At 37.8% G+C, this 25,541-nt stretch overlaps 1 protein-coding gene across 4 annotated transcripts in view; it reads right to left on the bottom strand.

Annotated features, from left to right (window-relative positions):
- The window catches only part of LOC122541876 (2-oxoglutarate dehydrogenase-like, mitochondrial), a 102,947-nt gene that overhangs the window by 51,487 nt on the left and 25,919 nt on the right, over nucleotides 1-25,541 (bottom strand). For all 4 annotated transcript variants that reach the window (XM_043679035.2, XM_087982526.1, XM_043679033.2 and 1 more), the window contains 4 exons: nucleotides 9,679-9,794; nucleotides 8,676-8,830; nucleotides 5,395-5,541; nucleotides 624-714 (listed from right to left, as the gene is read on the bottom strand). In XM_043679035.2, the coding sequence (XP_043534970.2) occupies nucleotides 624-714; nucleotides 5,395-5,541; nucleotides 8,676-8,830; nucleotides 9,679-9,794 (509 nt within the window). The remainder of the gene's footprint in view (nucleotides 1-623; nucleotides 715-5,394; nucleotides 5,542-8,675; nucleotides 8,831-9,678; nucleotides 9,795-25,541) is intronic.

Genomic DNA, 25,541 nt, shown 5'->3' with positions numbered 1-25,541 from the left:
CATTTGGCACGGTCAATGTACAAAGGGAGTGCATATCTGAAAATAATCACACTTTTTGATTCATATCCCATCTGATTTAAATAAAACATTGAGTGCGAAAGTCTGTTGTCACACATTTGTGTTTATAAAATAAAATTTAAGCATATGTGCCCTCAACCTTATTATGCATAATTTTGCTTGTTGGTATCTTGATTTCTGGGACTATTTTGTCTGCACAGCTCATTCCAACAACACCATTACCCAGTGCTCACTGACATTTGGAAAGCATTCTAGACATGGATAGTTGCACTTGGGTATTTTATCACCATAAATTAACTTTATAATTTTTATAAAACATTAATTGTGAAACTTAAAATAAAAACTTGTTTACTTAATGTATTAATTTCGTGGTAAACAATTATGCCCACACTTCCCAGATGCATTTTAAAACCATGAGAAAATTTACAAATTTAAACAGCAAAATGTACTTTTTAATATAGATTCTTATCTTATTTTGACCAACAGTATATCACAGTATGTGCAAGTACCATGCTATCATAAAATTAAAATATAAAAATATTGCTTTGAAAATTACAAACATGACCCATTGATTTATAATGTGTCTAAAATAGATTTATGCTTACCTCCTCTGAAGCTTCCAGCTTTGGATCAAACTGGCAGAAAATTTGCTCTAAATCCTTCCGGATTACATTGGCCAAAACATTCAACCGGCCTCTGGAAAGGTTTTCAAATTATTTATTAAGTATGAAAGTAAATATTTAGCTTTATTTTTAAATCAGTCTTTTAATGTATCCCAAAATTAATAGCCATTAATTATGAGGAAATATAACAAAATTTAATACCTAGTCACTGAGATCGGGTGGCTTAAGGATTACCCTTTTCCAAGATGATTCAAAATGTAAGCTTTCCCTGAATAGAAGAGAATCATTCTGCAATTTGCCCTCATCATCTAGATTTTATAATCTAAGCAACATTTCAATTGCATGCAGGGGTTCTTAGTACAAACTGGAATACAATATTCAATTTCAGCCACACTTCCACAGAAAGGATATACTGGACTTGAAAAAAGAAAGTCCATCTATGATTTAACATAGTGATATGGGGGAGTAAGAGATTGAATTATGATGGAAGACTACATATATTAGGTTACTTTTCTTGTTGAAGGAAGTTGACATAATATGATTATGCCATTTCAAATGATAAAAATAAATTGGCAGGATACATTGGGAAGGATTTTTTCCCTCCAGTCAGAAGTACAGCATGTGGAAACATAATGAGAAATTTGGTTAATTTTATTCTAAGCAAGTGCAGAAAAGACTTCGCCAATGGCTTGAAAGAATTTCAGGCACATATACCAAGAAAGCCACAGATACAAAGTTAAATATGTTATGGACTAGAGAAGACCACTGAAAATATTCTTTAGCAGGCAGCCCAGACTGTTACTTTGCTATTTGTTTCGGTAAGTGTGCAGTGAAAATTACCCAGAAAATTACCAGGTTCTAAAAGAGTCAAAAATGTATTCACAAAATACGGAATGAAACACAAAGAATAGAATACAGAATACCCACAGAACTCAGTCGATCCAAACTAGACTTAATTATGCTGTTCCAAAAATGCACAACAGTTCCAATAAACAAACCCCTTAAACACACAGTAAAACTGAAACAGAGGCTTACAGGTCGAAGTTAGAAGAGCAGAAGGAGATAGAGAAGTTCCATTCTCAACTGACTACAGTAGCCTTTCTTCACACACACCACTGCTGAACTGACTTAAAACCAGAATTCAGCTTCCCTGACTGACCACTCCCCTTTCATTACACAGGTTACTTCTCAAACATAAAAGCTTTGGCCTAAAGTCTCATCTGTTTACATATCCACAAAAAGGCCTCCCAATATCCTTTTCATCTCTGTACCACTTCAGCCGATTTGGAGCCTGGGCTGTTTTACAACCCTCTGTAAAAAAACCAAGGACACATTATCCTTGAGAAAAGGAACAGTTTTTAGAAAAAGGACCAGCTTTCTGACAAATACCTGTAATAGTAAGGTGAATATCCACTTTGTTATGGACCAGACCAAACCTCTTGCAAATATATCAAGGAGATAGCCTAGATCCTAACTTTTATTGCATTGAAAGGCAAGTGTAAGATGTTGTTTTCCAGATGTAATTTGATTGGTCACACTGATCAGCTTTGAGCAAAACACATTTTATTCTTACCCCAGTTAAAATATAAACAAAAGAACAGGAATTGTTATAACTTTAGATCTGTTGGGAAACTTAACAGAATAAAGTGGATTATTTAACTACGAAACAACAACTGTTCCAATATAGTAACATCCCATAAACAAATCCTTGACAAAGACAAGTTCAGTAAAATATACTGTCTCACGTGTGATTCTGGCAGCAGAAAGAGAATTCAAGCATTTTAGCTGTAGCAGGGAGACAGCTTCAAAACCCTAGTAACGACTGAATGCTAAACTAAACTCTGGTTCTGTGGGTGCCTGACTCCACCCATTCATGCTGCTTCTATTGTTCCAAATTTTAAAAATACATTGAAGGTCTTTCAAGCTGTTTACTTTATTGGCTTGGAACATAACACTCGGCATCTCTGTCTCAACCTTTCTTCATTAAAAAAAAAGACAAAACATACCTCTTAAAGCCACAGTATTGTCACAACTTGTGAAGTTAATAAGGAATATGGAGTCTGCTAGGAAATTGGGATTAAAAAGATGAAGTGGCAACGTTAACCAAAATGTTAGCATGCACTCCCTGATTGAAATAGCTTACTTGTATTGCTGCATAGTTTGAGCAACAGGAGAGGAAAAATGCCATTCACCAAGAGGCTACAAAATGTTTCCTATCACTTAAGAATTTTTATCTTTTTAAAAATAGAACACTTTTGTAAAATCCTTTCTTCTCATTTAAATGCAGTTTGAAGTGTCACCAAATTTTTATATGTATAAAATAAAATATAAGTATTAGAAAACGTAGCATCAGACTTTTAAAGTGAGGCTTCCTCTGAGTTTTTGCAGTACAATAAAAATCAATTTTATTTCAATACATTTAACTGTAATGACAGGAGAGCAAACCCAAAGCTTCAGAATTGTTCTTAAAAACAAAGGAACAGCACACTCTCATTGTTATTAACTATCTTGATAACACATGTGTACATGTATCTAAAACTTTTTTAAATTCCCTGAGGTAAAAAGCAAAAACATACATCAGCAATAAAATTGTAACAAAATATCTGCAAAAACAATTGAATTTGAATAAAAGAGTATAACCAATCCATAGTTACTTCTATAAGCAAAACTGTTGTACCCTCAAATCAAATAACTGACAAACAAATTACTATTCCAAGATAATTACTTTTCTACAGAATTAAAATACGATTGAAAAGTTTTGGTTCAGGAATTTTACATTTTTATGCAATGGTGTAGCTTTCATTTGATCTCTTCAACTGACTCTGAACTGAGTGCTATTACTGCATATTGGCCAGTATATCTGAACATGAACAAAGCAAACTATAGAAGATGATTATTTTGTGCCTTAAATCAGTCAAACTATGATACATATTTTCTAACTGACCTGTTCAGAGATGTTATTAAACACTAGAGACACTACCACTGCATCATAAGAGCCTTCAGTCAAACTATTATAACTTAAGTTTACCTGAAACAATAGTTTGTGGTGCATTGTAACAATGTCAGCCAGGTGGCCCGCATATAATGAGTTACCTGATTGGGGCTGGTGCAATCTGTGAGTCTTCGCTGACATATAAGAGTAGGAGCTAGATCAGTGTCAAGAACTCTCCACGTGTAAATAAAGAGTGACTTGATGGGATACTGGCCTCTGTGGAGTTGTTTCAGTGGCGACGAGAGTGGGATGCTGAGAGATCATTTGAGGATTAATTATGTAACAATGCAAATTTGACAACTAGTTGAAGCCCAAACTGGACTTTGAACAAGCACTAGAGCTGGCTTTATCATTGGAAAATGTAAAAAGTGGAGCATATGAGTTACAGGGTATTCCAATGGACATGGATGCTCTTGCTAGTTGACTGAGCTTGGGGAGCAAGCAATTGAATAGCCTTACTCAGATCATATCCTGAACAGAGGGACTCAAGATCAGATTATACCAAAAGCCCAAACCAAAGCCAAGCCTCGGCCAAACGGTTAAATCTTTCTTCAGGATCTGGCTGCAAGCCATTGTAATTGCTGCCAATATGCTGACTTGAGACAGCAAAAGAGTTCGACTAGACCTTATTGGAGTAAAATAATTCACAGACCAGTATCCAGGAGAGTGCACACCCTGGAAAGTTCACCAATTCCTTTATGGATGTAAATTTGTAATAATAGCGTACCACAAACCCCTGGTATGTTTACTTAAAGAGGACAAGAGACAGCCACTCATAGCTTCAGGCTGAATTCAGCAATGGGCTCTAATACTAAGTGCATATATTTACAAGTTAGAACATCATCTGGGAGGTTAAGTAGGAAATGTGAATACATTGAACTACCTCCCACTGTCAGATATGCCAGCAGTTGTACTGCCACTGAAAAATCTGTAATAGTTTTAGTCAAAACTGACAATATCAGACAATAGCAGAAAGATTCTTCTGGAAATGATGGTCACAGATTTCCTAAAGTTGAATGGTATTCGACATATTAGAACAGCTACATACCATCTAACATCCAATGGTCTGACAGAAAGAGCAGTCCAAAGTTTGAAGGCAGGCTTAAAGAAACAGCCTATAGCTTCACTACATACCAAACTGTCCAGATGCCTATTTGATTTTAGGACCACCCCTCATGCGACTACAGGGACAGCTCTAGCAGAGTTACTCATGGGGAGAAGGTTCTGGACCAGGTTAAATCTGATCTTCCTGGTCCTGGGCGTCACTGCCTTGACAGTTTTGCCACCTGAAGAAGCGAACAAATTTCTTCACAGACTCTCTGGGCACAAAATCTGAGCTATTGTGTGTTACACACTGCCTGTATCAGAGGCAGAGTTGGAGGAACCTGATGCTAAAACGTCCCAAGAGGAGCTACAAAAAAAAAGAAATTGTCCAATGTCTGTGGTATTATTTCATTGCTAGACTTATACTATTCTCCATGGAAAAATTGTCCCTTTGTTAAAAAAAATGTCCTTTGTTAAAAAAAAGGGTAGCAGTTAGCTGTACAGACCAGTAAGTTCAATTCCAAGTCTATGCTGAGTTTATTCATCTTATCCAGGGTAGTATATGGAGCATTGCAATTGGTATAAGCATCAAGTGAGGTGGGAGTAAAATCTGTTAGCTTTCCTGTTAGCTAACACGCATCTTCGACTTTCTGCAAATTGAATCAAAATAAGCTGAGAAATCATATTTTTTGAAAACGTTAAAACCAATTGTTTTACCTGTGTGGCATTCCCATAATCACATGGTCCACTTCCTTGGCAATAGATACATCAATGATGGTTTTCAAAGCCGGAATTAATACCTCACATCCTTCCACACCAAACCGCTTCTCAGAAGACCATTTTCTTGCAAGAAATTCTTCAAACCTTGAAACCGCAGAGAGGTAATTTTAACGATTGATCAATATGTTTGAGCTGGTCATCCAATATTTTCAGGAGGATGCCTAGCGCATTTTGAGGATGGGACTTCAGTATGTTGCCTAAGAGCTCTATGCCTACAAATGGGCAATCCTGTACTTGAAAAGCTCACTGGCTGGCAGGGAGATTGGTCCTTGGGCTGGAATGGGATGTGTGGCAGGATTTGGAAATGAGGATTGGGGTGTTGCTGGATTGGAGAGCCAATGTAACAGCAATGTCCATTATTCTGACAGATTGTTGCTCATCCAGGTTCCAGAAGTATTTGTAGTTTGTAACAGAAACAGAAATTGCTGGTGAAACTCAGCAGATCTCCACATCTGTGGAGAGAAAGCAGAGTTAATGTTTCAGTTCCAGTGACCCTTCATCAGAACTGGGTTTTTTGGCAATTTCTGTTTGTGTTTCAGATTTTCAGAATCTGCAGTTCTTTGTTCTATCTTAGTGTATATTTTTATAGACTCTATGTAATTACCACCAGATTTTACCAAATTGAAGATCTATGATGAACACTCTTTTCAATATGTCTTTAAAATTACATTTACTTCAATAATTAATGAGTCTTTACTTCCTCGAGTCAGGTGCCTAGCAGGAGGACTGAATTAAAATGATAGTAAAGTCAGCCACTTGATTTTGACATAACTCTCATTCCCTATTTCCACTTGGCAGAATTAAAGATTGCCCCTACAAGTCACACAAAAAAATGTTCCCCACTTACCTAACCTAAATACTACTTTTTGCATCATGTAAATAACTTTATGCATAATTAAAATTGACACTTCAATTGTTTTTGATATAAATATTTAGCTTTTATACTTCAAAGTCACCAACATCATAAGATTATAATTCAATATCAAAATTGAGTACAGGAAATAGCAATTCACATCCTGAACTACCAAACTGCTTATCGGAATATTGCCCAATAAGAAAATGAGAAATTTGAGGCTCAGTCTTTTGGTTTTTGATCTAAATTCAAGTCATGTCAAGTTTGGCAAAGTGAATCTTCTCACTGTATTTTTCCAAACTCCCACATTAATTAGCGTTTCAGTCTCATGGTCAGTATCACGTCCAATTTCCAGCCATTCTTGGAGTAACGTGTTAGTCACCAGAGATCTTGGAATTAGCCAGCATCCCTGGCACAGAAACCATCAGTTGTGCACCCAAATCAGCACTGTCAGTCTGGAGCACTCCTGCATAGTCCCTCACATTTGCCCTGGATGTGGCAGGTGGACAAGTCAGCATCCCACGTTGTGGGCATACTCTTGGGGTCCTGCTGAAAGGGGTGGTCCTCTTCCCTAGGACCAGCAGTGGAGGCCTTATCTAAACAATGCCAGCCTGGTACAAGATTGCCATCCAGGCAAGAGCAGGCTCAACTATCTGGAGAAATCCTAGCATAAAAAGAAGAACATCAATATCTTTCGCCACTCTGCCAGCATGTTGGCACTCTCTCTCAGCTCCTGGATCTATCTCCCACCAGGGCACATGGTCTATCATGCACATTATTGCCTGCAGAATCTTCACCATCACCCTCACTGACCCACAATGCCTTTAACCCTGCCCTCTGTGCTGCCCACCCAGGAAACCTGACCACCTGCACGAGCAGTAATAGCTGTTCCACCTATATTTATCTTCTACAATACCAGCATCTCTCTCATTCCAGGAAGAAAACAGCCCACAATAGGGCAGAAAAGGTCAAGATATGTAATGTGCTGCCCGTCATTCAGCTTTTCATCCCTTATGAGGACAGAGCCCTGACTTTGACCATCCTGAACATGACCAGGATTGGTATCATAGGTGTCCTTGACCTACTGTGCTGGAATTGCCTAAGCAAAGTCTACCCTGCTTCCTGGCTTTGTTTTTTGTGCTAAATGGCACAGTGGGAATATTAGCATTATGAAGCTGTTATCTTGGGCTGAGGTGGCAATGTGCAAAAAGGCAAGACCATGCAAGGTAAGAAATCAGTATGAATAACTGCTAAGACAGCAGATGGGGAATTGAGAGATGCAGCCTCATTCAGACAAGCAGGATACACGTCCCTGCGCACAAAATGTCCTTGCTATCCCATTGTAACAATACCTTTCAGTGCAGCCTGATATGCATCAGTAATGTGCAGAATCATCAGAGATCAGAAATGAACCTACAATGAACCCAATCTGGTTTCCATGTCAAGTTTCCCTTATAACTGCTTTGTACAGGAAGTTTGGTTAGATTGTAATCTGCAGTGAGTTGAGCTATTACTGAGACTTTTATCAAGCAACAATGAGTGTCAACTGGGAACACATTGCTGCCTAGTGAGAATCTCACCACACCATTTGAGGAAAGCATACAAGATCCACTTGATGACCTCAATATCCCCAGATACAGAGTGATATAAATATTATGTGTGTCTAAAGATGTGTAGATTAGGTGGACTCGCCATGCTAAATTGCCCCGTAGTGTCCAGGGATGTGCAGGCTAGGTGATTTGTCATAGTAAATACAAAGTTATGGAGACAGGGTGGCAGGGTTAGATCTGATTGGGAGGGTCAGTGCAGACTTGAGGGGCTGAAAGACCTCTTTCCTCACTGTAGGGATTCTGTGATTTTACGATTCTATTATATAGAAAGGATTTGCTGATGCAAGTTTGAATAAAGACTGATACATGTAAAAAATCAAAGCAAATAAAACGTAACTGGCTTCAACTAAAGCTATCTTAAGCAGGTAGTTACATAGAATCCTTACAGTATGGAAGTAGGCTATTCGGCCCATCGAGTCTACACCAACCGTCCAACGAGCTTCCCACCCGTATCCACCTTACCTCTGTAACCCTGCATTCCCCATGGCTAATCCACCTAGTCTGCACATCCCTGGACAATATGGGGAATTTAGTATAGCCGGTCCACCCAATCTGTATATCTTAGACTGTGGGAGGAAACCCACACAGACACAAGGACAATCTGCAAACTCCACACAGATAGTCACCCAAGGGTAGAATCAAACTCAGATCCCTGGCGCTGTGAGGCAGCAGTGCTAACCACTCAGCCACTATGCCGCCTAAGTTACACAGCGATTATGTTCGTTATGTTCTTTAAATACTAAAATATCTTGTACCTTGTTGAACGGACCAGCCGAGCCAATAGCCTTTTTTTCTCCTGGTTAGTAAATTTTAAGATACCTGGAGTTTCAAACTTCTGTCTGATCCATTGGCATTGTTCCACATCATTTATAAACATGAACTCCAAGCCAATGTGTCTGCAGTAAGTGTTCTGATTGAAATAAGAAAATTAAATCACATACAACAAACATTTTCATCTAAAATTAGTTGTAAAAAATTTAATCTTAATAGGTTTTCACTTGAAAAAAACGTGAATTAAATAAAAAAAAATCATCTACATTAGTGTAAATAATAAGCAGTTAATAAACATTAGAATAGGGACTTATTAGCTTTGGAGTGCATGTGGCAAGGCTAGAATATTTAATGAATACATTGTAATAGTGTTGAGCTGAAAAGTGGCAGGTAACATTTGTGCCACACAAGTACCAGGCAGCGACCATTTCCAGTGATAGAGAATCTACCCATTGTCACTTGACATTCAATAGTATTACCATCACTAAACATCATTAGTCTTTGGAAATCCCTTCCAGAAAAGGTGGTTGAAGCAGAGAACATGATTCATTTTTGAGGCACAGATAGACCTTTGTTAAGCAAAGGGTTTAAGGCTCTTAGGTGTAGGTGAGAATATGGATTTGAGGTCAGAATTGAATTAGCCATGATTCACCTGATACAGCCATTTTATTTTTAAAGTTATTTGGTTAGTTCAACACCAAAAGTACCTGGAAATGGTAAACAATTTACTCGTTTGTGTCTTGGGCATTGCCAGTCACAGAAAAGCACAAGGAAGGCAAGACAATAAAGTCACTTGGTCAACCGAAAGGTCACCAGTCAAGTATATTCAGGTTCCATAATGAAGGTGATACATGGTCAATTTTGCAGGTGACCACCAGACTACAGAATAGAGTGGCTCACATTGAACTTGTCAAATTGTTTTTTTGCCCTAGTGAATAGAAATTAATTCTGGTTTGGACTGCATTCCATTGATAATCAAGTACTGACCTCCAAACGTTTTAGGATTTCACGTAATGAGATTGCAGGTTCATTTCCTCCAATGAAGGTTGTCGTAGGTAATCGAAAAACCTTATCCAGATCAGACTCATGCAGTCCATAAATACCTGCATGATAACGAATAGAAGAAGCAATTATAAAGCACATAACGCAGGATCAATACTTAATTGCACAACATGATTAATGTGAAAAAATATTTAGAGTACAGGATATTAAGGAAAAATAAAAATAGTGTCATCCGATTAGTGATTTCCATATATATTAGTGTTCATGATAAAAATCAGATGCAAAATCAAAAGTTCGAAAGCATATTATACCACAAATAGACATTTTTATTATTTCACTGAAAGGTTGAGCAAAAATACATCATTTCATAATAAAAATTATATTTACAGGCAATCATTCGAAAAATTGAACAAAAAGATGAAAAGCAATTGGCTGCATTTAAAAAAAAATGCATTGTATTTTAAGATAAATTTAACCATGTTTATTCTTGTTAAGTTCACGCAGCAGTTAATTAGAATACAACAATGTTCAACACAATTGAGAAAATACTCTTCTGGTTTTAATCCAAATTCCAGAATCTACATTTTTTATGATTATGATGAGGCAACCAAACACAAGCAAAGAAGAGAAATAGACTTTAACATGGAGTGCAATAATTAGAGTGGAAGACATGGTGGATGGGAGGCAAAGAAGAGAGATGGGAGAAGTAAAAGTCAAAGTGAAAAGTGTTGAAGAATGAAAGTTAAGAAATTGGAATTTTATGATGACTGGAAGAATCAATAAATTTGTGTTATTTCCAAATAATCTAAGTCAACAGAAAATAACAAGTAAAACCATAGAAAATATGATATACTTCAAATTGATGACTGTGGAATGCTTCCTGTATACCGATATCCAGGTTTTGTGCAATAATTCCAAGGCAGACACATGTTAGAGAACATTCAAGCCTATTTGTGAAGAATACACTGAAAGTAGAATGCTTTGATAGAGAACTGGATACTTGCCCAGTCAGTTTCCTTGTCAATCAGTTACACATAAAGTAGTTGTCTTGTTTCTCACTTTTTCTTGTTTCAATACGCTTGTTTCAATATGCTAGGCTTCATCTAGAGGCTCACTGATGATGAAACGTCTGAAAATAAACCTTCCAGCTCAGAAAGCAAACCTATAGCCAGAACCTCAACCTGAGCTACAAATCTTCTTAAAACTCACTATGCTTATTTCTCTTTTTGAACATTTCAATTTTCATTAATTTGTTTCCTTCATTTTCCTCAGATTTAATCACCTGGAGTAACTTTGATTTCTGATTGCTCTATGCAACGCATGAGACATTACCATTGCCGCTAGACCAGCATTTATCACCAGTACCTAGGTGCCCTTGAAAAGATGGTGGTGAGCTGCCTTCTTGAACCTCTGCATTCATGTGTTTTAGTTGACCCACAATGCCATTAGGGACAATTTTGACACAGTTACAGTGAAGGAACAGCGATATATTTCAAGTCAGGATGATGAGTGGCTTGCAAGTAGTTGTTTTTCCTAAGTATCTGCAGCCCTTGTCCTTCTAAATGGTCATGGTTTTGGAAGTTGCTGTCTAAGGATGGTTGGTGAATTTCTGCAGTGCATCTTGTAGATTATACGCAGTGCTATTACTCAGTGTTGGTGGTGCAGAGAATGGATACTTGTGAGTGTGATGCCAATCAAGTGGGCTGCTTTGTCCTGGATTGTGTCAGCTCCTTCAGTATTTTTGGAGCTGCACCCATCCAGGCAAGTGTGTAGTATTCTATTACACTCCTGACCTGTGCCTTCAGATGGTGAACAGCCTTTGGAGAGTCAAGAGGTGACTTACTTGCCACAGTATTCCTACCTCTGACTTGCTTTTGTAGCCACTATGTTTATGCGGTAGTCCAGTTGAGTTTCTGGTCAGTGGTAACACCAAGGATGCTGATAGTGGGGATTCAGTGATAGTAACACCATTGAATGTCAAAGGGCAGTGATTAGATTATTGGAGATGGTCATTCCCTGGTATTTGTGTGGTGCAAATGCTACTTGCCACTTATCAATCCAAGCCTGCTTATTGTCCAGATATTATTGCATTTGAACATGGATTCCTTCAACGTGAGGATTTGCAAATGGTGCTGAACATTGTGCAATCAACAGTGAACATCCCACTTCTGACCTTATGATGGAGGGAAGGTCATTGACAAAGTAACTGAAAATGGTTGGGCCCAGGACACTGCCCTGAGTGAACTCCTTGGAGGTACCCTGCAGTTGAGATGACTGCCCTGCAAAAACCACAACCATCTGTCTATGTGCCAGCTATGACTCCAACCAGTAGATAATTTGTTCCCTGATACCCACCGATTCCAGTTTTATTAGGATTCCTTGATGCCACACTCGGTCAAATGCGGCACTGATGTCAAGGGCTGCTACTCTACCCCACCTCTGGAATTCAGCTTTTTCTCCATGTTTGAACCAAGGCTGTAGTGAGGTCATGAGCTGAGTGATTCTGGTGAAACCCAAACTGTGTTTCAGTGAGCAGGATACTACTGAGCAGGTGCTGCTTGATAGCACTGGTAATGATACCTTCCATCATTTTACTGATGATCGAGAGTAGACTAATGGGGCAATAAATGGCCAGGTTAGATTTGTCCTGCTTTTTGCGTACAGGTCATTCTTCAGAAATTTTCCACAGTGTCGGGTAGATGCCAATGTTGCAACTGTACTGGAAGAGCTTGGCTAGGGAGCAGCAAGTTCTGAAGCACAAGTCTTCTGTGTTATTGCCAGAATGTTGTCAGCGTCCATAGCCTTTACAGTATCCAGTAAATCGCACCATTTCTTGATATCAAGTGAAGTAAATCAAATTGGTTGAAGATTGGTATCTGTAATACTGAGAACCACTGGAGAAGGCTAATGTGGATCATCCACATGGCATTTCTGGCTGAAGATTGCTGCAAATGCTTCAACATTATCTTTGCACTGTGCTCGGCTCTTCCATCAATGAGATGGGTCTATTTGTGGAGCCTCCTCTTCCAGTGAGTTGCTTAATTGTCCACCACCATTCACGACTGAATGTAACAGGATTGCAGAGCTTAGATCTAATCCATTGGTTGTGGGATCACTTAGCTCAATTTATCACTTGCTGCTTATGCTGTTTGGCACGCAAACTTGTAATTTGCAAAGATAAGGTTGAAGCATTTGCAGCAATCTTCAGCCAGAAATGTCAAGTGGATGATCCACATTAGCCTTCTCCAGTGGTCCTCAGTATTACAGATACCAATCTTCAACCAATTTGATTTACTTCACCTGATATCAAGAAATGGTGCGATTTACTGGTTGGTAGCTTCACCAGGTTGACAACTCATTTTTTAGTTTGCCTGGTGCTGCTACTCCTGGCATGTCCTCCTGCACTCTCCATGGAACTTTCTGCTTTGTATGTGCATTCTCACCTTCTGAGAAAATTTGTGGGTCCAACCCCCATTGCAGAGACTTCACTTAGCCTCACAAATCTATGTAAAAATAAGGGAGTTCTGACTTGTTGAAGTTGCTATCCTTTGTGATAAATTAAACCGAAGTCCTTCCTGACTTCCTAGTGAACATAAAAGATCTTAGCACAATGCGAAGAAAAGGTAATTCTTCTGGCATCATGGACAAGATTTGTCTCTCAAACACTACCAAAATCAAATTACAAGTTTATTTATCTCTGCTGTTTGTGGAAATTTACTTTGAACTAATTGACTGCAATCTGTGTAACATTATATCAGTGACTCTATTTCAAAAGTACTGAATGTCAGAGATGTACAGCACAAAAACAGACCTTTCAGTCCAATTCGTCCATGCCATTCAGATATTTTAATCTAATCTAGTCCCATTTGCCAGCACTTGGCCCATATCCTTCCAAACCCTTCCCATTCATATACCCATCCTGATGCCTTTTAAATGTTGTAATTGTACCAGCCTCCACCACTTCCTCAGGCAGCTCATTCCATACACACACCAGTGTGAAAGAGTTGCCCCTTAGGTCCATTTTATATCTTTCCCCTCTCACCCTAAACTATGCCCTCTAGTTCTGGATTCCCCCACCCCAGGGAAACATCTGGAGTCAATCCATGAAAGTCACTATTTAAATGCAATTTCTTACTCTCCCAACTCTGGACTATCAGAATATATATCTTGACGGTTGCACTTGCTCTTCCTACTTTTACCTGTACAAATCTGCAGGTACAAATATATAATTTCCCACTATTTCTGGTGTTATTTAAACCGAAGTCTCAGTTCTTCAGATAATTTATTCATGTAATTGCACCAGGCTACCCTTCCAAAGGATAGATTCTTTGCTCACATGCATATCTCTCCACTCGCTAATTAAAAAGAATACTTCAGGTTATAAAATATACTCAAAAAGGTCACATTTTAGCATGGCAGCAAGTGCAGCAATGGACCATAATATGAACAAGTAGTAAATAAAGCTGAACTAAGAAGCAGGGAAGGTTAAAACAAAATCCAGAGACAGTAAAGAGACAAAGAAACTGTTGAGTATTTACATTTCTTGTCTTTTCTCATTCACAGAAATGAAGTTATGTAATTTCTGAATAAAGAGACACACTGTTGAAACATTTTGTCAGGGACAGACAACAAGGACATCAAAGCTCAAAGAAAACAGCAATTTACAGTACACTGCTTGAGAAGAGAGAAAGATGATTGGTTTGGAAATTAAGTTTGATTGATAACTACAATGCCGTAGAGAACGCAACAGGGAACAGTTAACTGACAAGCTTTTGTTTAAATTCAAATCAAGCAAGTCAACTCTGATTGGTCGAATTTTTAATCAGTTGAAAATGACCAAGGCATGGAAGTGTTCTTGTCTGCCAAGGACAGGGCCCTGCAAATTAATGTGTTTGTGTGGATTCTCACAAGCATAAGTGAGCCAGACTATCAGCCCAATTGACGATCTTAAATTAGTTGTTAGTGTAACTCTTAGCACAAGCCCATGATAATTCCTTAACCAACCAGAATGAATCTGCCTGGCTTCAAAGTTAAAGAAAAGCTTGGCAGTTAACTGATCCTTGGTACAAATTCTCTTTGCCAATTATGGTCCCACTTGCCAACCAATCAGTACCCTTTTCCATCCAGTATAAATTCTTGTTCCCTTTGATGTATGTTATTTTTATGATTCGATCCTAATGACTGTAAGGTGAAAAGGATTGACAGGATGCCTCTTTTTCAGCAAAACCCAAGTTCCAAATTAGTCCATACTGCTAAGCAACTATTTAATTATGTACAGTAATTTTAGTGAATGTTTTTGGGAAAATAATTCACTGCAGAGATTAAATGCTTCACTATAGAAAATGCAAACACTTCACTAAACCATCACAGTTCAAGGTGATATAAAGAGGAAAAGGTTACTGTAACCAAAATAATATGATAAACAGTAGCAAATTTAAATATGTTAACTGACAGTCAAAGACACAGTCAATGAATTGTTATGAGAATAATACACCCTGGTGGGAGGTTAATAAATAATGGCTCAGCATGTAACCTATGGCAAATGTGATATTTCCAGTTAATTATTTAAAACAAATGACTATATAGTATGCAATGTACAAATAATAATAGATAGTCTGGTAGTGTATGTCAGAAACCAGCAGAAAGATAGAAAGAAAGGGCAATAGATGAAAGTTGTCCCAAAAACAGACATCATTATCACTTTTCTGGAAGGGGTAACCTAAATGTAAGAAGAATTGGCACATGTTGTATTTGTTACTACATTGAAAGGAAAACCTTGTATCATTGACTTCATATTAAATTGGTAGCAACCTCTTTCCTATCTAGATTTGAGAAATTTTAATATATTTTTGATCAGCTGGTTGATCAGTTTTGCTAAAACATCAGGTATTCAAACTGGTTTAATGTAGATACATGTGCACAATTTAAAAAGAAAATGTATTTTCAAAACCCATAATCTCTAACACCTGGGAGAACGAGGGCAGCATGGGAACACCACCTGCAAGTTTCCAACCAAGGTATTGAGTTATAGAGTCATACAGCACGGAAATAGACTGTTCAGTCCAACTCATCCAACTGTTCACCCAACCAAACTAAATTAGTCCATTTTCCTGCATTTGGCCCATTTCCCTCTAAACCTTTTCTATTCATGTCCCTGTCCACATGTCTTTTAAATGTTGTAACTGTACCCACATCTATCACTTCCCCTGGAAGTTCATTTCACCCTCTGTGTGAAAAAGTTGCCCCACAGGTCCCTTTTAAATCTTTCTCCTCTCACCTTAAAAGTATGCCTCTATACATCACTTGGAGCTGGAGCTATACTGTTTCTCCTTCTTTGTCAATACTGTATGTGTATCAACACCACATGGACTGCAGCAGTTCATGAAGGCAGCTCACCATCACCTCTCAAGGTCAATTAGGGATGTGCATTAAATTCTGGCCAAGCTAGTGATACTGAGGGTTTGAAAAGAATAAAAATAAGCCAACTAAATTCCACCGATAATTTTAAATACACTGAAAGCCTCAAAGAAACAAATTATTCAAAAGCAAATAATGATAGACAATAAGGAGTGGGATACAAGTTTGTATCATAAGCAATATACATATCGAGCACTCCTTTCTTTTAAATAAAAGTTGAAAAACTGATGGATGTGAAAGCACAGTTCTCTACTTCCAATCTCTGTCAGTACTGTGTCTGGCTCAGCACTGATCCCAGGTTTTACATCTTCCTCATTTCTTTTTCCATGCCAAATGAAGACCAAGCCAAACCTTCTTGTTGCTACTTCAATAGGTAACGTGATTGAATACAAGTGTATATTATGAGGAGGATTGTTTTTCTATCCAACGTGCAATTGGAATCAACACTTCTATTTTCAACAGTTAGATGTCTCAGCAAAACAGGTCAGGTTATACTGATTTTGGAACTTGGGCACAGATGTATGAAAAATTCCTCATAACAATTGTCAATACCAAGAAAGAAGGTTGGAATATGTGCTAAATACAATTCAATAAGGAAGAATGATAGTTTGAAGTACAAATTTTAATCATCTCAATCCTAATGTTACCACAAAGATTAATAAATTAAACTCCAAAAACAAACATTGACAGAAATGTTTTCATGTTACATTAATCAGAGCATCCTTAGAATGCTACTATTTTGCCCCTGAACCTCAAAGCAAACCGAATCTTACATTTATCACATCCTTCACAGTCTTGGGATGTTTTAAAATGTTTGGCAGATAATGAGTTACTCTTGAAGTATATAAGCTGGTTATTATGCACACATACATAACAAATTACTCAGATTCTGGCAATGTCAGGAGTCATGTTAAGGTGCATGAGGTCAAAGGATAAATTGCTCCAAGTAATGAGAGTCAATTTGATAAGAATGTTTTAAGTGATTTGTGTGACTGTGATAGCATGATTTGGATGAAAGTTATTTAAGTGGTTTACCTCAGGGGAACTGAGGAAATGATCAGAGAAAAGTTCAGATCAAGGAACAGAGGTTTGAAATCACTTTGAGCAAGAGAGTGAATTTCAGGTGTAAAGTAATATGAGGCAATTTCTTGGAACAAAGCAAAATAGAGAATATGACTGGAAGTGGATTATCCAAAGCATCTTTAAAACTAGTTGGAAAGAAATACAAAAGAGTACAACATTGTCTCCAAATGACTGCAAACAAAATGTTGTATCATATCATGATGGCAGAGACAGAATTCCACCCTCAAACATCACATTAATCTCATTTACAAAGCAAGCAGACTAAGGCACTACATTCTGTTTCAGCTTTTTTTTCCTGAATATTACTACACTACAGTTTACATCAACAACTCTGTACTCCCTTCAGAATCTTATTTAGTACAATTATGTAATGTACTGTGAATAGTTTTGGTCACTGCATTTAAAAAAATATATATATATATGCACTGCATTGGTGGCAGTTCAAAAAATACTCACTAGGTTGATTGCGGGGACGAAGAGATTGATTTCTCAGGGATTGAGTTTAGAAGAATGTGATCTTTTTGTAACATAACAGATTGTGAGGGGGCTTGAGAGGGTAAATATTAGGAAGATATTTTGAAAAGTGGGTGAATTTCAAACTAAGGGGCATAGTTGCAAAATAAGGAGACACTTGTTTAATACTGAGCTGAGAAGCAATTTCTTCTCCTGGAGGATAGTGCACGTCTGCAATTTTCAACCCCAGGGGTTATATCACTGAAAGTAAATATCATAAAACTGACAACTACAAGGAGTTGCAATGAAAGAGAAGTTGAGGCCTGAGGCTTATCAGACATGATTTTGTTGAATGGTAGGGCAGGTTTGAGGAGCCAAATGACCTACTCCTGCTTTCTTATAACTTTATAATGTAACCAATAAAGTGTCAAGTTAATTATTTATTATGTTACCAAAATCCATTATATGTAGCATTTGAATACAAAATTTTATATCTTTTGATGACTTTTATAAAGAAAATCCATCTGGCAATCCAGAAATATCAGCATATTCACACAAACCTTTCCAGATAAGCAAATCTGCAGTGGCATTATGAACTTGGAATGGATTTAATAATAATAATAATGTGTTTTTATAAAGTATTAACATCACATTAAAATATTTTAATGTCTGTGCTATTCATAACCTTTTGAAGAGCTGAATATCATAACAAACTCTCAGCTACTCTTCATAGCATGCAGCCCATGGTTTGCCCTTCAATAATATACATTCTAGCAGAAGACACACTGCAGACACCTGCTGTGTTAGTAAATTATTTACCAAATCTCTACAATGCACTTTTCATATAAAATGAATGCCCTGTTGCACCAAGTTATCAAAATAGCATCTACACTGCATATGAGCAGTGAATTTCAAAACTGTATAATGACACTGTGCAATAGAAGCAAAGTTCAGCTTCCATGTTTCGCAGCTGGCTGTCATCAGCAACGTCAAAGGAAGGCTGAAGTAGGAAAGCTGCAAGGAGATTACGACTTTTTTTTTGCATTCCTCACAAAAGGGAATAGCAACAACACTATGCCACACATAATCCAAACAATATCTTAATCCGGCAACAGTTTGTAAAATGTTCATAATTTACTAAATAGCAACTGATAGGGGTGGCAAACAGCAAATCTGTGCTACACTGGCTATCTGGTTACCATAATACACTTTTCAATACTGTTCCTTCCTAATCACAAAGAAAAAGTATAGTCAGGGCATTAAGAAAATATATATAGGAACATTCTGATCACCTTTGGGATTGCATGTAAAATGCAGCACTATATTTATTTTAGAACATTGGGCTGAGATTTTCCCTTTGAAGTTATATATAGCATTGAACATGTTGAATGGCATCATATCTGCCAACGTAAAGAGTGAGCTACCTCACACAATTATGTGCTTTCCAACTCATTATCTATGCAGGCTGTTACATGAGTTAACTGGTGAATTATGTGCTGACTGAGGTTTGGTAATACATTCTGGCTCAGCCAGCAATGTCCACATCCCACAAATGAAGAGTTAAAAAGTTGGTGGGCTCTTCCAAGGACATCTGTGACATTCAAATACAGTTGAGGACTGTGAAATGCCAATGACATCTCTAAGAGCTCCCTGAAATGGTTCTATTGACAAATAAATTGAGGGCAGCTAGTAACTTTAAATCTACTGGGATGGCATCACTACCTAGTCGTTGTGATTACAGATTCTCATTTAGCAGTGGGCTTTGATGTGACAGGATGGCTTGGGACATCCTAAATAGCCCTCTGCACTGGCTTTCAATCATTGACAGATCATTGCATCTCGGTGTAGAAATCCTATTCTGCAGAAGATGCTTTCTCTTGTGGTTCTTGTCCTGCTCATTCTCATTCTGGAAGCTGTGTGGCAACTAAGGGCTCCTGCTGTTTTAGTTGCAGCTGGAGATGTCTCTATTGTCTTCTCTCGTAGATCCTTTGCAGTTTGAAAAATTGCTGGATTGAACTCTGTTATGTTTCGTCAACTTGCAGCAGATCAGTAACAACAATGACATAAAGTACACAATCGTAGCAAAGAAATGCTTTACCCTTGATATCCTTCTCTAGTAGGGTATGCCCTAAGAAAGGGTAATGTCACAACTGGCCAAGATCCTATGCCACATGTGCTACACCTGATTCCACATTGCTGTTTGTTGAGAGAACAGCTTTTTGCTCCTGACCTTATAGAAGCTTAGAGACAAACTACCAAATCATTAACTTCAAACCTGACAATACCCTTGCCTTGCACGTTAGTAATCCTGACCTCATGTAAGGTGGCTCAAGAAAGCAGTGGGACCTCACCAACTGCCCTCACCCACTAAACTAAGGATCCCTGCCATAATAACATTCATCTCGTATGTGAGAATATGGCAGTTGCAATGCCATGGTTTGCATCCCTAGAGACTGTCTGCCTTGACTACTGGGGAGGATGAGGTATTGAGTGAATGTGCCTTGTTCCATTGACTCTTTTTGACCTTATAGATCACAAGATGCCAATCAAGGCATAATGAACTCCCACTCAATTCCTCATGACATGATGTCAGAATTGATGTCATGAGGAAGCTACATTTTAGTCAACCTATTTGGGCAGATTTTGACACAGTTCCATAGCAAATGGAGCACAGACCTGAACCTTCTAACCCAGAAGTTTGGACACTGCCTGTGCATCACAAGACTCTGTGAGTGGTATAAGGAAAAAAATTTACTTTTAATCACCCTGTTTGTATGTGTCTGACACAACTCCAGGGCAAGTGTGACTTGAACCCAAACATTTTAGCCCAGTATTAGGGACACTACCAGAGCACCAGAACTGCCCATGAATGGTATGAGGAAGTTTTTTTTAATGCATCCCAGCCATTGCAGTGCCTATCTGTAATGGAAAGATTCAAGGGTGCCAGTGCCCACAATATGATCCCATTCCAAGGGGACCTAGACACAGACATAACAACGGAATAGGAGCTGGCAGTCAAGCTGGATCAAGACCAACTACCTGGTCCTGTTCATAGCTCTACCAGTCAGATCTAACAGCAGATTCACAAGGTTGTCCTCCAATCTGCTTACACCTCACTCCATACCACTTGAATGGTCAGAAAAATATTGACATTCTAAAAAACTGTGAATTGGAGATAGATGTACGCATTGTGAATGACTGGACTCACGATTACTAGGGGACTTGTGGTGCAGTGATAGTCTAAGCCAGGATGCCTGTTTCAAGTTGCACCTGCTTCAAAGGTATGCAATAACACCCCTGGATAGTTTGATTTTTAAAAAAGATTACGATTACTGGGGTAGCCCTTTTGAAAGACTCACATTCCTACGCTGAATTCAGCCCCACTTTGAAAAGTACTATTATTTACTCTTCTCATTTCGGGTGCTGCTCTATCAACATCAAACCATTTTGAGAGTTTTGGATCAATATGGCGAGGTTTAAACTTTGTATTCGCTGCAGTGATTTGAAGACTCATCTTATGATCCATGAAATACTCCCCATTACTCAAGTCACTTTTTGTATAGCGCTTCCTGTGCTTTTCAGTAACCCTTCACCCTCCCACCGTTTCAGTTGAGTCCTTTCATATGACCATTAATTAATGTCTCTGATTTATCCTAGGAGTCAATGGCCTTACTGCCCCTGCACTTTCCACATATTGAGGTCATGGTGACCATGACTTATCTTTTAAGATTGTGCAGTCCCCTCCCATATCCTACCAGATCCAATGCGCTAAGTACAATTGCCTTCTGTGACAGTGATTACTCTCTGGAGCAGTGAGGCAGCACCTGTACCGCCACCGCCACCACCACAAGTTGCCTGCCTTTTATTCTGGACTGAATTTTGCTTTCAGCCACAAGCTACCTGCCTTGCCATCTGCGCTAAAGTGCTACCCAACAAGATGATGCTGCTGCCTGACCAAGGCCACTAAACTGCTACCTGAGAAGTTGTACTGTTATTACTCAGTGGGTTGAGTGATGGTTCAAGGACACAGCATGCCTTAGTCAATAAGGTGGCACCGATTGCAGCTGTAGCAGTTCCAGCAGTGTGCAAAGAGAAGGAGCACTGCAAAGGTATTGTTAGAGGCAACAAAAGAAATGAAATCACGCAGACTAGAAACACAGGAGCAGTCATCAGGTGTGCATTTGCTATGTGCGGTCATGTTCCTAAAGCACCAAGTATCTTGACTGGGTGAGTTAATTGGGAAGTGGAAGTAAGTTCTGGTGAGATGCAGATACATGTTTTTAGGCTTCTTGCAATCTGATGGTTGGAAAGTTAACTCAGCATCTAAGGAAGAAGGCCTTCATTGTGAAATTTCAAACGAACAGAATCGGAATATCTCAACATGCTCGCCATTATTCTCACCGACTCAGGGAGTGAAAATTATGTCCTTCAAGATTTAAACATAAAAGGCAGACAATCAGCCAATTGTATGAGCTGTCTCTTTGCTATTTTATCCAAATAAATCATACCATAGTTGTACACTTTTCTCTGTTACAAATACTTAGCCATGGAAGGAAATATTAGGGCAGATTACTAAAATTTAGGCAAAGAGGTAGCTTTAAAGAAGTCTTAAAAGAGAAAAGTGAGATCGAGAGATGGACAACTGAAAGCAAAAATTCCAGGGTTTGGGCCTCTGGCAGATGAAATATGGCCGCTGAGGTGCAACTATTGAAATTGAGGCTAGATTCAGATAAATAGCCTTAAGTGCTGACTTTTTAACCATATTACTAATTCTGGTTCTTACTTCTGCTGCTTATATTTTCTCTCCCTTCCTGTCGCACTTTATTGTTTGCTTCTCACTACTCTGTAATTCTGGTCTCTTATTTCTTTTTGAATTTTAAACTTCTTGTCAGTTGTTATCTCTCCATCATTTAACATGCAAAACTTAAATAAACTCCTTTAATGTCCTATGTGTTTGCACTCTTTAAACCAGTTTCCATAGAGACATTGAATGAAGTTTTTTTTTGTAATTGTATGTGTATCCAGAAAGGAGAAATTTTCAGGTCTATCGAGAAAGTATGGGACAATGGAATTAACTGGACAGCTCTTTCAGAAAGCAAGCACTGTAATGTAATGTAATCTAATCTAATCTAATCTAATCTAATCTAATCTAATCTAATCTATAAGGTGAGCCAACTGACAAAGGAATGCTGATATGATTTTCCAGTAACCCTTCAACGACCACATGTGCTAATATGAAATTGCATATTTAGAATTAGTTTGATAAAACTCAGGAAACTGTTTGGTTTTGTAACTTCTGGGTCACTCAACACTGTCAATTGAAATGGGGGAGCAAAGCTTCACATTTGCTTTCAAGCATAAAAATGTCTTGACCCAAATAATTAAAACTAGTTGTGCAATTTCAGCCAACATTTATCATTGGTAGCAATTTACATTCAGCAATTATCATCAGCTTTGTTAGTAAAGTCACTAAATACTTCACAACCCATACTGTGCTTTGCACCAGCAACTAAATTACTTTGGATCAGATGGATTAAAAGTAAAATACAGAAAATATATATTTGAAATTCATTGCCAACTATAGGTCATGAAAACAAATGCTGTAGAACAAAGATTGACAGAATCATGGGAAAAGGCTGGTTTAGTTAAAAGGTAACCTTTACAAATAGTCTGTCAGAGAAGTCCTGTTATCACTTGGTTTTCATTTAATCTGACAGGATGAGCAGCTGGTAATTTCACTTTATTTTTTCTCTTTGTAATAATCATAATGACACTGCTGAAAGGGGAGAAATGGGGTATTCATTGCGGAAAAGAGGGTCAACGACCCAAGAGTTGCAATTTAAAATCTATAGAGTAACTCTCGCATATGTGACATGTGCAACTCCATTTTGTTTCAGCCCGACTTACACTGCATGTAATTAAACTCACAAAGAGAGTTCAATTTCTCAAAACTTAAAACACATCATCCCTTGGGAGAATTTATGAAATGGGATATTAATTGCTGTATTGTCATAATATCCTAATTTGATTGCATGGATAAGCACAAAAAAAACTACCTTGGAAACAACATGTATGACAAATTACTTTTTTTTTCAAACTTTTCTTTTTGTTTCTGTATTAGAAATAAACCACATCAATCTAGAAATAAAGCAAATCAGAATCCAAGATGAAATCAGCTTTACGATAAGTTACAAAAAAACGAGGCTTACAATAAGTTCCATAAAAAAAGTATGAACCAAATACAATGAAAATTGGAAAAAATAAAACAGAGTAAACATCATGATAAACTCTTAGTGTGGGGGTGGGAAGAAAACGGCTTGCTGTATTAATTGTGGGAAATAGACAGATCACATCAATTTTATAATAGTTTATATACCATCAACCATAACATAAGTCTAACAATGTATAAGCATTTCTGAATTATACAGTTAATGCCACACTAGTGAAGCAGATCTTCAACTTGCATTTACGTTTACAATAGCAACTCAATCAGCTGTTCATTACTGAAATGGCCCAGTTTTCATTTTTAACTTGAAGAAAGCCCTTCTAAGGAGTTTAAGTTTTCCAGTAGATTGAAGACAGAACAGAATGAGAATATTTTTATAAGCAAACTAGATTATTTTGAAATAAAATAGTTATTATAATAAACTGATAACTTTTAAGAAAATGTTGAGTAAAGTTCTGAGCAAAAGTGTAAAGTATGCTCAGTTCAAAACTGCAAACCAACAGTCAAGTCAATAACTTTCATAAATAATTATGTGCTAGATTCCAAGAAAAAAAAAGTGAATCAAAAAGTGACCAATAAACCATGAAGGATACTGGGAGACCAGATCAAAATTTGATCCTTTTTCAGCAATACTCAAGTTCAGTACTACCAAGTAACTCTTTGTATAATCAAAAGTTTAGCTTTATACACTTCAGTTATATTTCAGGCCAAGTTGATCATTTTAGTTCATTTATCAGTGGAATTGCAATTGTGTGTTTCCTTTTTATGTCTAATTGATTGATTTTAGAACAAGATCATGCATCATCTCCTTCAGTTGACTGCTGCATCGAAACCGTTCCAATTTCAACTCATCTTTGGCAACTATGGTTCTGATAGCCACATCTTTGTAAAAACTAAAGTGCCTGCATAAATCTTGCCTTGGATCAATTTGACACTAAAGCATGCTGTGATACGGTTAATTTTTCCAACACTTCACACTCCTATATATTTGTGTTGAAATGATCATATTGCAAAAAATGTGATTCCCATCAGAGAATTTACTCCCAGACTTTTTAAATTCATTCATGGGATAGAGGCAATACTGGATAGGCCAACACTCATTGCCTATCCTTAATTGTCCAGAAAGCAGTTAAGAATTAACAACATTGCTATCAGGTCCAGAGTTGCATGGAGGCCAGACTGAGTAAGGAGGGCAGTTTCCTTCCCTAATGGATATTAAGATATGTTCTTTTTCTGACAATAGTTCCATTGCCATCATTAGACTCTTAGTTCCAGATTTTTACGAAGTTCAAAATTCTATATGTGCCATTTAAACCCAGGTCCCCAGAACATTACATTGGTCTCTGGATAAATAGTCTAATGATAATATCACTAGGCCATTGCTTCTCCCTCATAGATCTTAGGATTTTCAATCTTAATTTACACCTCAGAGGTTTCTTTCCATTCCTGAATCTCTTCCTCAACAAATTTCTCTTTAGTGACTGAGATTGTAGAGGGCACAACTCATCACTATGAAGAGGGACATCTTGTCTGGCATATACTGAATGGCACTGTTGTACTGGTTCCAGGCACTGGAACATCAACTTTGAAGGCTACAATAGTCCTGATTAAAGGATAGGCAGCATTGTATGTCTCCTCAGGGATAGTCTCAGGATTTCCTACAGGCATT

This window comes from Chiloscyllium plagiosum, unplaced genomic scaffold (assembly GCF_037043375.1).
Source record: "Chiloscyllium plagiosum isolate Xiang-an unplaced genomic scaffold, Cpla_swu_hap1 HiC_scaffold_43, whole genome shotgun sequence".
Lineage (NCBI taxonomy): Eukaryota > Metazoa > Chordata > Chondrichthyes > Orectolobiformes > Hemiscylliidae > Chiloscyllium > Chiloscyllium plagiosum.
The sequence above is the reverse complement of the archived record's forward strand: the minus strand, read 5'-3'. Positions and strand labels throughout refer to the sequence as shown.